General features: G+C 43.8%; 1 protein-coding gene across 1 annotated transcript in view; it reads right to left on the bottom strand.

Annotated features, from left to right (window-relative positions):
* Positions 1 to 7,992: 7,992 nt before the first annotated feature.
* Positions 7,993 to 14,294, bottom strand: part of PCBD2 (pterin-4 alpha-carbinolamine dehydratase 2) — a 200,331-nt gene continuing 194,029 nt past the window's right edge. Inside the window, exon 4 of the mRNA XM_077266092.1 lies at positions 7,993 to 8,189. Coding sequence (XP_077122207.1) covers positions 8,097 to 8,189 — 93 coding nt within the window. The 3' untranslated portion in view covers positions 7,993 to 8,096. The remainder of the gene's footprint in view (positions 8,190 to 14,294) is intronic.

The raw sequence follows: 14,294 nt of genomic DNA, 5'->3' as shown, positions 1-14,294 counted from the left end.
CCGACCATTTCCGAAATTTCTGGCAGTACACCTCTGCTTCATCTTGCCCCTGCGAGAGGGCCAATAACATTTTTTCAGCCTGGTTCTCAAGATTAGGTTCCTCATAGAGCAATCCAAGGGCTAGAAAAAACGCATCTACACTAAGCAATGCAGGATCCCCTGGCGCCAATGCGAAGGCCCAATCTTGGGGGTCACCACGCAAAAAGGAAATGATAATCTTAACTTGCTGAACGGCATCACCAGAGGAACGAGGTTTCAAAGAAAGAAACAACTTACAATTGTTCCTAAAATTCAGGAACCTAGATCTATCTCCAGAAAACAACTCCGGAATAGGTATTCTAGGCTCTGACATAGGACTGTGAACAACAAAATCCTGAATACTTTGAACCCTAGCAGCAAGATGATCCAGACTGGAAGCCAAGCTCTGGGCATCCATGTCAGCAGCTGAACTCAGAGCCACACCAAGATTAAGAGGAGGAGAGAAGCTAGCCACAGCAGCTAGACACACGGCAACAAAAAGAAAAAAAAAAATTTCTCAAGGCTTCTTTTCTCCTGCTTCTGCCATGCAATTAACACTTTCAGGGCCGGCTGTACTGTTATGATCCCTAGTGGCGGAGGATCACAAATAGATCAGCAAGTGATTAAACTAAGGACGAGCTCTAGGGAGATGGTAACTGGACTGATCGCAAATCTGAACCTATCCAAAACAACTAGAGGTAGCCGGTGAACGTGCCTAAAAAATTCTTAGACGTCTCGAGCCAGCCTGAGGAACTAGCTACCCCTAAAGAGAAAGAAAGACCTCGCTTGCCTCCAGAGAAATAATCCCCAAAGATATAGAAGCCCCCAACAAATATTAACGGTGAAGTAAGAAGAAGGCACATACATAGGGATGAAATCAGATTCAGCAAAAGAGGCCCACTAGTACTAGAAAGCAGAAAATAGAGCAGGGGTCTATGCGATCAATAAAAAACCCTTACAAAATATCCATCCTGAGATTTCAAGAACCCACACACCAACTAACAGTGTGTGGGGAGAAACTCAGCCCACTAGAGCAACCAGCAAGCGAGGGAATTACATTTTAGCAAGCTGGAACAGAAAACATGATTAACACTGCTGATCAAAAAATGAGCAAACAAAACTTAGCTTATCCTGGATGGACTGGGAGCAAGGTAGTCAGAAGGAATCTGAGTAGCACTGATTACATCGACAGCCGGCCACAAGTGGAAGTAAAACAGAGCTACATAGGAACCTCCCAGAGGATAACGAACCAGCTGATAGCCAGAGACCAGCAGGATAACAAACAAAGCCACCAGGGGGAGCCCAAAGCAAAAGTCACACCATACCACCAGTGACCACAAGAGGGAGCCCGAAAACAGAGTTCACAACACTTGGCCCACTTCTCTTCTCTCTCTACACGGCCCCAATTGGACAGACCATCAGCAGATTTGGCTTTCAGTACTTCAGTATCTTTATATCGATGACACACAACTATACACGTCATCCCCTGAACTTACCCCGCTGTACTACAGAAAATCAATAGAAAAATACAGGGTCCAAGGGCCCAGTCAGCTCACCAACAGACCACAGGAGCACGTGAACCCGTCCTGACTCAGACGTAGCAACAGCTGAAGACATAAAAAATGTGAAGATTGTTCCAGCTCCTTTCCAATTAAAAGTCCTTTATTGATCCATATCCTTAAAAATCATCCCTGCACAGAAGGGAATGTGAACAGCGACAAAAACCTGCTAATAGCTACGCATTTCGATCTAAAAGATCTTCATCATGGCTCAGCCATGCAGGGATGATTTTTAAGGATATGGATCAATAAAGGACTTTTAATTGTAAAGGAGCTGGAACAATCTTCACATTTTTTATGTCTTCAGCTGTACTACAGAAAGACAGTAATTCTCTGTCTGCAGTCTCCAACATCATGTCCGCTCTATATCTGAAACTCAACCTCTCCAAAACTGAACTTCTTCTGCTCCCACCGTCTACTAACCTCCCTAAATCTGACATTTCCATCACTGTGGGTGGCACCATAATAACACCCCGGCAGCAGAAGTGCTCTCTGGGTGTTACGCTTGACACCAATCTCTCCTTCACATCCCATATACAATCTCTTGCCCGCTCGTGCTGCTTACACTTAAAGAACATCTCTATAATATGCCCTTTTCTCACCATGGAAACAACAAAAACTCTCACTGTCGCCTTGATCCGCTCCCATCTGGATTACTGCAACGCTCTATTAATTGGCCTCCCCTCACTCGACTTTCCCCTCTCCAGTCTATCCTTAATGCAGCAGCCAGGGTCATCCATCTAGCTAATCGGTATTCAGACGCATCCGCTCTTCGCCAGTCGTTACACTGGCTGCCCATTCATTATAGGATCCAATTCAAAGTATTTGTTCTCACCCACAAAGCTCTACACTGTGCGGCACCCCTTTACATCTCCTCTCTTATATCTATTGGCCTAACCGACTGCTGCGCTCTGCAAATGACTTTCGACTAACCTCTGCACTGAACTGTACCTCCCACTCCTGAATCCAAGACTTATCCCACGTGGCGCCAATCCTCTGGAATGCTCTACCCCAAGAAATTAGGACCATCCACAATTTGCATAGTTGTAGGCGCTCCTTCAAAACACATTTGTTCAGAGCGGCCTATTACATTCCCTAATCAAAGTCATCTTATGTGTAAGTGTGCATGTGTAGCCCATTCGCTATCTCCATCTATCCCCCACTCCCTCAAAATGACTGGACCATCATTGTAAATACATCATTGTAAATACACATCTGTACTTTGTATCAACCCCACCTCAATGTAGATTGTAAGCTCTCACGAGCAGGGTCGTTTTATTTAGCTTTAATTATTGTATTGTTAACGCTGTTACTTATGACTTGCATTTGAAACTGTTAAACTGTAAAGCGCTGTGGAATATGTTGGCACTATATAAAGATTAATATTATTATTATCCCCTCTCCAGTTCTCCCCACACACATTAAACACCCCATCCCCACTCCAATTCTTCCCACATCACTCTGGTCCACGGAGTACTGTTCTCTTGACTTTTAGACCCCTGACGCCCTGCAGTGGACTGCCTCATATGGTGATATGATCGCTATCTCAGCCTTCTTGTTTAACTCCTTGGTACATGCTTTCCTCCTCACTGCTCTATATGGCAGCTCCCTCTCTAACTTCATGCCTTAAGGTTGATTTTTTTCTTCTTACTTCAATGAAATGTATATGTTAGTTTCCACACAGCATTAAATAGGCTTATTGTGGCCTTTCAGAAGGGGTTTTTTCCATTATCTGGCTTTCTGGGGACACCCAGAACAGGGTTTTGTCTATTTCATGTGCAACTATTGTATGTATATGGGGAGTCGTTTTAGGTATGTTTCTGTCATTTGAATATGATATTGTATAAGCTATAGTGTTATGGGACTACAAGTGATGTGTTTTGTCTTTTAAATGTTTTTATTGTGGGTTTGTCTACCAATAAACTTTTTAATCAAAACTCGGTCTGACCTAACCAGACAGCCGAAACAAATGCTTTGGGCATTTGTGCATGTGATATAAATTATATACAATAAAGCTTTAATTGGACTTTTTTTCTCTGGATCGCTTTGTTTCGGCTGTCTGGTTAGGTCAGATCGAGTTTTGATTAATATGTATTGAGAAGTGCCAGTTATTATAGTTGGACATTTGGTGATTACCAATAAACTTTGCATATATTTTCCTTCAATATCTTGGGTGTGCGCCTAATATGCATGGTTCTTTCCTTTTTTGATGCACTCCAATTCTCCCCACACATAATAAATCCCCCCATCTTCACTCCAATTCTCCCCCCGTGCACTTAATCTTTGGTGTCTTCAGCTCCACTGGAGCACTTACCACCAGTGTTCACCTCTGCAGCTTGCGCGAGTGATGTCAGCAGTGTGATCACATGATGATCTGACCACACTGCTGGTGTTGTTCTGACCCAACAGTCAGAGCCTCAATTGTACCCGCTTCTGTAAGATGCGAATACAATTGATCCCTGAGAGCTGACGCGCTGCAGCTTCTCTGTGCCGGCTGTCAGCTTGATAGTCGGCACAGAACAGCCGACTCTAAGTCCAGGGGGCGGCAGAATGCAGCCGACGGGGGAGACACTGCGGACCACCGCATTATGCGGCCCGACTGCACCCCCATGCCGGCTGCGCCTGGGGCACATGCCCCGGCTGCCCCCTTCTAGATACGCCTCTGGGAAGAACACTGAGTCAGGTACTTTGAGTGATCTAATAGGAAGAGTGTTCCTCTCCTTTAGCAGAGTATTTTATAATGATTTGTTCATCTCTGGTTCAGTAAGTGCTAGAGATTCATCCTCATAAGTTGGAACCATATTGGGGATTCCTTTTTGTGATTTTACATAGATCCTCTTCTAATAGTGTAATGAAGATGTCAACACTAGCAATAATTTCACTGTTTAGGGGAATTTTTGTGTTTTTTCTTTAGCCCTGTAAAAGAACACTTGCTTCAATCCCTCTCATTCTCCCAAAAGAGTCCCAAGGGGCCTGATAGTCCTCAATGTCCTCATCCGAAAGTCCTAATTGATGACATTGCTCTCTGTTGTGTTGTTGAAAGCAATATTCTTCACTTCAGATTGTGTCCAAAGATCCTTGACCCAATTGAAACAATTAAATTAATTTGTGAGTACAAAACATAGTCCTTTAGTAATACTCTGTACTCTTCCCATGTTAATCTATGGGGGGATAGGTTTATAATCTGTCCTTGGTTCATTATGGCTATTCCTGAAATTGTTATCCATAGGTGCCCTGATGATTCGGTAGATGGGGACATGAACCATGCAATAGGGTCTGAAGTTAAGGTCTCTGTGTCCCCACCCTATTTGGAATGATTTCTTGTTGTCGGACATCTAGTTTTAAAGGGTGTAACCCTACAACAAAAGTTACCTTTTACCACTTTCTGTCCTTTCTGTGTCTATTGTGCCAATGTTGGATGATGATACAGTGGGTACGGAAAGTATTCATACTCCTTTAAATTTTTCACTCTTTGTTTTATTGCAGCCATCTTGACTGAAAAAAACAAATGTAGTAGTAATTTTTGCAAATTTATTAAAAAAGAAAAACTGAAATATCACATGGTCATAAGTATTCAGATCCTTTGCTCAGTATTGAGTAGAAGCACCCTTTTGAGCTAGAACAGCCATTAATCTTCTTGGGAATGATGCAACAAGTTTTTCACACCTGGATTTGGTGATTCTCTCCAGTTTCGGCAGGTTGGATGGTGAACATTGGTGGACAGGCATTTTCAGGTCTCTCCAGAGATGCTCAATTGGGCTTACAGTAGGTCAGGGCTTTGGGTGGGTCAGTCAAGAATGGTCACCGAATTGTTCTGAAGCCACTCCTTTGCTATTTTAGCTTTGCGCTTAGGGTCATTGTATTGTTGGAAGGTGAACCTTTGGCCTAGTCTGAGGTCCAGAGCACTTTGGAAGAAGTTTTCTTCCAGGATATATCTGTTCATTCAATGACAACCAGTCGTCCTGTCCCTGCAGCTGAAAAACACCCGCATAGCATGATGCTGCCACCACCTTGTTTCACTGTTGGGATTGTATTGGGTAGGTGATGAGCAGTCCCTGGTTTTCTCCACACATATCGCATAGCATTATCTACAAAAAGGTCTATCTTCATCTCATCAGACCAGAGAATCTTATTTCTCATAGTCTGGGAGTCCTTCATGTGCTTTTTAGCAAACTTTATGCAGGCTTTCATACAGTATGTCTTGCACTGAGGATAGGCTTCAGTCAGGCCACTCTGCCATAAAGGCCTGACTCGTGGAGGGCTGCAGTGATAGTTGAGTTTGTGGCACTTTCTTCCATCTCCCTACTTCATGCCTGGAGTTCAGCCACAGTGATCTTGGGGTTCCTCTTTACCTCTTTCACCAAGGCTCTTCTCAATTGCTCAGTTTGGCTGGACGGGAAGGTCTAGGAACACTTCTGGTAGTCCCAAACTTCTGCCATTTAAGGATTATGGAGGCCACTGTGCTTTTAGGAACTTGAGTACTGCAGAAATTCTGTTGTAACCTTGGCCAGATCTGTGCCTTACCTCAATTCTGTCTCTGAGATAATTGGCCAGTTCCTTTGACCTCATGATTCTCATTTGGTCTGACATGTACGGTGAGCTGAGGTCTTATATAGACAGGTGTGTGCCTTTCCAAATCAAGTCCTGTTGTTTAATTAAACACAGCTGGACTCCAATGAAGGAGTAGAAACATCTCAATATATACAGTTAGGACCATATATATTTGGACAGAGACAACATTTTTCTAATTTTGGTTGTAGACATTACCACAATGAATTTTAAACAAAACAATTCAGATGCAGTTGAAGTTCAGACTTTCAGCTTTCATTTGAGTGTATCCACATTAAAATTGGATGAAGGGTTTAGGAGTTTCAGCTCCTTAACATGTGCCACCCTGTTTTTAAAGGGACCAAAAGTAATTGGACAATTGACTCCAAGGCTATTTCATGGACAGGTGTGGGCAATCCCTTCGTCATGTCATTCTCAATTAAGCAGATAAAAGGCCTGGAGTTGATTTGAGGTGTGGTGCTTGCATTTGGAAGGTTTTGCTGTGAAGTAAACATGCGGTCAAAGGAGCTCTCCATGCAGGTGAAACAAGCCACCCTTAAGCTGCGAAAACAGAAAAAACCCATCCGAGAAATTGCTACAATATTAGGAGTGGCAAAATCTACAGTTTGGTGCATCCTGAGAAAGAAAGAAAGCACTGGTGAACTCATCAATGCAAAAAGACCTGGGCGCCCACGGAAGACGACAGTGGTGGGTGATCGCAGAATAATCTCCATGGTGAAGAGAAACCCCTTCACAACAGCCAACCAAGTGAACAACACTCTCCAGGAGGTCGGCGTATCAATATCCAAATCTACCATAAAGAGAAGACTGCCTGAAAGTAAATACAGAGGGTTCACTGCACGGTGCAAGCCACTCATAAGCATCAAGAATAAAAAGGCTAGACTGGACTTTGCTAAAAAACATCTAAAAAAGCCAGCACCGTTCTGGAAGAACATTCTTTGGACAGATGAAACCAAGATCAACCTCTACCAGAATGATGGAAGGAGAAAAGTATGGTGAAGGCGTGGTACAGCTCATGATCCAAAGCATAGCACCTCATCTGTAAAACACGGTGGAGGCAGTGTGATGGCTTGGGCATGCATGGCTGTCAATGGCACTGGGTCACTAGTGTTTATTGATGATGTGACACAGGACAGAAGCAGCCAAATGAATTCTGAGGTATTCAGAGACATACTGTGTGCTCAGATCCGGCCAAATGCAGCAAAACTGATTGGTCGTCTTTTCATACTACAGATGGACAATGACCCAAAACATAAAGCCAAAGCAACCCAGGAGTTTATTAAAGCAAAGAAGTGGAATATTCTTGAATGGCCAAGTCAGTCACCTGATCTCAACCCAATTGAGCATGCATTTCACTTGTTAAAGACTAAACTTCAGACAGAAAGGCCCACAAACAAACAACAACTGAAAACCACCGCAGTGAAGGCCTGGCAGAGCATCAAAAAGGACGAAACACAGTGTCTGGTGATGTCCATGAGTTCAAGACTTCAGGCAGTCATTGCCAACAAAGGGTTTTCAACCAAGTACTAACAATGAACATTTTTTTTTAAATTATTGAATCTGTCCAATTACTTTTGGTCCCTTTAAAAACAGATTGGCACATGTTAAGGAGCTGAAACTCCTAAACCCTTTATCCAATTTTAATGTGGATACCCTCAAATGAAAGCTGAAAGTCTGAACTTCAACTGTGTCTGAATTGTTTTGTTTAAAATTCATTGTGGTAATGTCTATAACTAAAACTAGAAAAATGTTGTCTCTGTCCAAATATATATGGACCTAACTATCTCATATCTCTTATATATATATAAATAAAGGCATAAATTATAGTAGTAAATAGTAGTAAATGGTTGCAAGAGGCAATGATTTTTATTTTGCACTTGGACCACTTAGATATTTATATAACAGAGAGAAAAGTACTGTATTACACAAAACAAAAAGCTTGATAATTTATCAGGAAGTAGCAGCTTTTTCAATGAACTGAGCAAGTTTCACATCTTTTCTGGTCAATTTCCCACAATCATGTGTTGTCAGAGTTATTTGAACCTGTAAGGACAAAGCACACAATGTCAAAATGATTACAAAAATGGAAGAAAACACATGTGCAAACACATTTGTATAATATATTTTATATATATTATATATATATACTATATATATATATATGTGTATGTATATATATATATATATATATATATATATATATATATATATATATATATATATATATATATATACTGTATATATACAGACAAAAGTTTGGACACACCTTCTCATTTAAAGATTTTTCTGTATTTTCATGACTATGAAAATTGTACATTCACACTGAAGGCATCAAAACTATGAATTAACACATGTGGAATTATATACTTAACAAAAAAGTGTGGAACAACTGAAAATATGTCTTATATTCTAGGTTCTTCAAAGTAGCCACCTTTTGCTTTGATGACTGCTTTGCACACTCTTGGCATTCTCTTGATGAGCTTCAAGAGGTATTCACCGGAAATGGTCTTCCAACAGTCTTGAAGGAGTTCCCAGAGATGGTATATATAATGAATACACCGGCGCTCCACACGGTGTTTGAACGTGGAGGTGAGGGGAGCTGCTGGTGCCTAGACAGCTACTGTGCCAAGCCTGTCATAAAAAAGGGAAAAACTTGGTATAATAAAATATATGTCACCGCGCTGCCTTACTCCGAGATAGAAGGTTAAATATAGTGCCCCCAAAAGGAATAGAATAAGAGACTTACTTAGTCGCTGTAAATGCCGATAATATGTCTGTGGGAGCGGTTCCTAGGTCGAGGTGGAGCTAGAAGAGAATGGCTGCTCCTCCGTGCATCTGGAGATGAGGATTCGATCAGCGGTGTGGGATAGCAGGGCTGCGGGGAGCGTCCTCTGTTATGACCCCAATGGCGAGGGTCTCAGAGGAACGTGGAAGTCTGCAGAATACAAAAATCCAGCTCATAGGGCAGTGGTAGCTGGGTTGACCATATATCTACTCCTAACGCCAACACTAGAAGTAGCCGGGGATCATTCCTACGTTGATTCTAGATGACACGCTCCAGCCGGAGAATCTAGCTACCCCTAGTAGAGGAAAACAAAAGACCTTTCTTGCCTCCAGAGAAGGGGACCCCAAAGCTGGATAGAAGCCCCCCACAAATAATAACGGTGAGGTAAGAGGAAATGACAAACACAGAAATGAACCAGGTTTAGCACAGAGAGGCCCGCTTACTGATAGCAGAATAAAGAAAGGTAACTTATATGGTCAACAAAAACCCTATCAAAATCCACACTGGAAATTCAAGAACCCCCGAACCGTCTAACGGTCCGGGGGGAGAACACCAGCCCCCTAGAGCTTCCAGCAAAGGTCAGGATATATATTTGGAACAAGCTGGACAAAAATACAAAACCAAAACAAAATAGCAAAAAGCAAAAAGCGGACTTAGCTGATATAACTGGAACCAGGATCAGTAGACAAGAGCACAGCAGACTAGCTCTGATAACTACGTTGCCAGGCATTGAACTGAAGGTCCAGGGAGCTTAAATAGCAACACCCTTAACTAACGACCCAGGTGCGGATAAAAGGAATGACAGAAAAACCAGAGTCAAAAAACTAGTAACCACTAGAGGGAGCAAAAAGTAAATTCACAACAGTACCCCCCCCTTAGTGAGGGGTCACCAAACCCTCACCACGACCACCAGGGCGATCAGGATGAGCGGCATGAAAGGCACGAACTAAATCGGCCGCATGAACATCAGAGGCGACCACCCAGGAATTATCCTCCTGACCATAGCCCTTCCACTTGACCAGGTACTGAAGCCTCCGCCTGGAGAGGCGAGAATCCAAGATCTTCTCCACCACGTACTCCAACTCGCCCTCAACCAACACCGGAGCAGGAGGCTCAGCAGAAGGAACTATAGGCACAATGTACCGCCGCAACAAGGACCTATGAAATACATTGTGAATAGCAAACGACACAGGAAGATCCAGACGAAAAGATACAGGATTAAGGATTTCCAATATCTTGTAAGGCCCAATAAAACGAGGATTAAATTTGGGAGAGGAGACCTTCATAGGAACAAAGCGGGAAGAAAGCCATACCAAATCCCCAACGCGTAGTCGGGGACCCACACCGCGGCGGCGGTTGGCAAAGCGCTGAGCCCTCTCCTGTGACAACTTCAAGTTGTCCACCACATGATTCCAGATCCGCTGCAACCTATCCACCACAGAATCCACCCCAGGACAGTCAGAAGGCTCCACATGACCCGAAGAAAAGCGAGGATGGAAACCAGAGTTGCAGAAAAAAGGCGAAACCAAGGTGGCGGAACTAGCCCGATTATTAAGGGCAAACTCAGCCAACGGCAAGAATGTCACCCAATCGTCCTGATCAGCAGAGACAAAACACCTCAAATAAGCCTCCAAAGTCTGATTGGTTCGCTCCGTCTGTCCATTAGTCTGAGGATGGAAAGCAGACGAAAACGACAAATCAATGCCCATCCTACTACAAAAGGATCGCCAGAATCTGGAAACGAACTGGGATCCTCTGTCTGACACAATATTCTCAGGGATGCCGTGCAAACGAACCACGTTCTGGAAAAACACAGGAACCAGATCGGAAGAGGAAGGCAGCTTAGGCAAAGGAACCAAATGGACCATCTTTGAGAAGCGATCACATATCACCCAGATAACGGACATGCCCTGGGATAGCGGAAGATCAGAAATGAAATCCATGGAGATATGTGTCCAAGGTCTCTTCGGGACAGGCAAGGGCAAGAGCAAACCGCTGGCACGAGAACAGCAAGGCTTAGCTCGAGCACAAGTCCCACAGGACTGCACAAATGACCGCACATCCCTTGACAAGGAAGGCCACCAAAAGGACCTGGCCACCAGATCTCTGGTGCCAAAAATTCCCGGGTGACCTGCCAACACCGAGGAATGAACCTCGGAAATGACTCTGCTGGTCCACTTATCCGGGACAAACAGTCTGTCAGGTGGACAAGACTCAGGCCTATCAGCCTGAAATCTCTGCAACACACGTCGCAGATCCGGAGAAATAGCTGACAAGATAACTCCATCTTTAAGAATACCAACAGGATCAGCGACTCCAGGAGCATCAGGCACAAAGCTCCTAGAAAGAGCATCGGCCTTCACATTCTTTGAACCTGGTAAAAACGAGACAACAAAATCAAAGCGGGAGAAAAACAATGACCAGCGGGCCTGTCTCGGATTAAGGCGTTTAGCAGACTCGAGATACATCAGATTTTTGTGATCAGTCAAGACCACCACACGATGCTTAGCACCCTCGAGCCAATGACGCCACTCCTCAAATGCCCATTTCATGGCCAACAACTCCCGATTGCCCACATCATAATTTCGCTCGGCAGGCGAAAACTTCCTAGAGAAAAAGGCACAAGGTTTCATAACAGAGCAACCAGGGCCTCTCTGCGACAAAACGGCCCCTGCTCCAATCTCTGAAGCATCCACCTCAACCTGAAAGGGAAGTGAGACATCGGGCTGGCACAAAACAGGCGCCGAAGTAAACTGGCGTTTCAACTCCTGGAAAGCCTCCACGGCAGCAGGAGCCCAGTTAGCTACATCGGAGCCCTTCTTGGTCATATCCGTCAAAGGTTTCACAATGCTAGAAAAATTAGCGATAAAACGACGGTAGAAGTTAGCGAAACCCAAGAACTTCTGTAGACTCTTAACTGACGAGGGCTGAGTCCAATCAAGAATAGCTCGGACCTTGACTGGGTCCATCTCCACAGCAGAAGGGGAAAAAATGAACCCCAAAAAGGGAACCTTCTGTACACCAAAGAGACACTTTGAGCCCTTGACAAACAAAGAATTTTCACGCAAAATTTTAAAGACCAACCTGACCTGCTCCACATGCGAATCCCAATTATCAGAAAAAACCAAAATATCATCCAGATAAACAATCAAAAATGTATCCAGATACTTCCGGAAAATGTCATGCATAAAGGACTGAAAAACTGAAGGCGCATTGGAGAGCCCAAAAGGCATCACCAAGTACTCAAAATGACCTTCGGGCGTATTGAATGCGGTTTTCCATTCATCACCTTGCTTAATGCGCACAAGGTTGTACGCACCACGAAGATCTATCTTGGTGAACCACTTGGCACCTTTAATCCGGGCAAACAAGTCAGACAACAGCGGTAAAGGATACTGAAATTTGACAGTGATCTTATTTAAAAGCCGATAATCAATACAAGGTCTCAAAGATCCGTCCTTTTTTGCCACAAAAAAGAATCCCGCACCAAGAGGGGAAGAAGACGGACGAATATGTCCTTTCTCTAGAGACTCCTTGATATATGAACGCATAGCGGTATGTTCAGGTACCGACAGATTAAACAGTCTTCCCTTAGGAAATTTACTACCTGGGATCAAATCTATAGCACAGTCACAGTCCCTATGAGGAGGCAGTGCACTGGACTCAGACTCACTGAAGACATCCTGATAATCAGACAAATACTCCGGAACTTCCGAAGGCGTAGAAGAAGCAATAGACACAGGCAGGGAATCCCCATGAATACCACGACAGCCCCAACTTGAGACTGACATAGCCTTCCAGTCCAGGACTGGATTATGGGTCTGTAACCATGGCAGCCCTAAAACAACCAAATCATGCATTTTATGTAAAACCAGGAAACGTATCACCTCGCGGTGTTCAGGAGTCATGCACATGGTAACCTGTGTCCAATACTGCGGTTTATTTGCTGCCAATGGCGTAGCATCAATACCCCTAAGAGGAATAGGATTTTCTAATGGTTCAAGAGTAAAACCACAGTGCTTAGCAAATGACAGATCCATAAGACTCAGGGCAGCACCTGAATCTACAAACGCCATGACAGGAAAAGACGACAGTGAGCAAATCAAAGTTACAGACAGAATAAATTTAGGTTGCAAATTACCAACGGTGACAGGACTAACAACCTTAGCTATACGTTTAGAGCATGCTGAGATAATATGTGTAGAATCACCACAGTAGTAGCACAAGCCATTCCGGCGTCTATGAATTTTCCGCTCATTTCTAGTCAGGATTCTATCACATTGCATTAAATCAGGTGTCTGTTCAGACAACACCATGAGGGAATTTGCGATTTTTCTATCACATTGCACCGAATTAGGTGTCTGTTCAGACAACACCATGAGGGAATTTGCGGTTTTGCGCTCCCGCAACCGCCGGTCAATTTGAATAGCCAGTGCCATAGTATCATTCAGACCTGTGGGAATGGGAAAACCCACCATAACATTCTTAATGGCTTCAGAAAGGCCATTTCTAAAATTAGCGGCCAGTGCACACTCGTTCCAATGTGTCAGCACGGACCATTTCCGAAATTTTTGGCAGTACACTTCAGCCTCGTCCTGCCCCTGAGACATAGCCAGCAAGGCCTTTTCTGCCTGAATCTCAAGATTGGGTTCCTCATAAAGTAAACCGAGCGCCAGAAAAAACGCATTAATATCAGCCAATGCCGGATCTCCTGGCGCCAGCGAAAAAGCCCAATCCTGAGGGTCGCCCCGTAAGAACGAAATAACAATTTTTACTTGCTGAGCAGAGTCTCCAGATGAACAGGGTCTCAGGGACAAAAACAATTTACAATTATTCACAAAATTCCTAAACTTAAACCTGTCTCCGGAAAACAGTTCAGGAATCGGTATTTTAGGTTCTGACCTAGGATTACTGATAACATAGTCTTGTATGCCCTGCACACGAGTAGCCAGCTGGTCCACACTTGTAATCAAGGTCTGGACATTCATGTCTGCAGCAAGCATAGCCACTCTGAGGTAAAGGGGAAGAAGAAAAAAAAAAAAAAAACTCAGAATCTTCTTTCTTATAATCCCTCTTCTGCAATGCATTAAACATTTAATACTGGCCTGGCAAACTGTTATGACCCCAATGGCGAGGGTCTCAGAGGAACGTGGAAGTCTGCAGAATACAAAAATCCAGCTCATAGGGCAGTGGTAGCTGGGTTGACCATATATCTACTCCTAACGCCAACACTAGAAGTAGCCGGGGATCATTCCTACGTTGATTCTAGATGACACGCTCCAGCCGGAGAATCTAGCTACCCCTAGTAGAGGAAAACAAAAGACCTTTCTTGCCTCCAGAGAAGGGGACCCCAAAGCTGGATA

Source organism: Ranitomeya variabilis, chromosome 5 (genome assembly GCF_051348905.1).
Source record: "Ranitomeya variabilis isolate aRanVar5 chromosome 5, aRanVar5.hap1, whole genome shotgun sequence".
NCBI lineage: Eukaryota > Metazoa > Chordata > Amphibia > Anura > Dendrobatidae > Ranitomeya > Ranitomeya variabilis.
The sequence above is the reverse complement of the archived record's forward strand: the minus strand, read 5'-3'. Positions and strand labels throughout refer to the sequence as shown.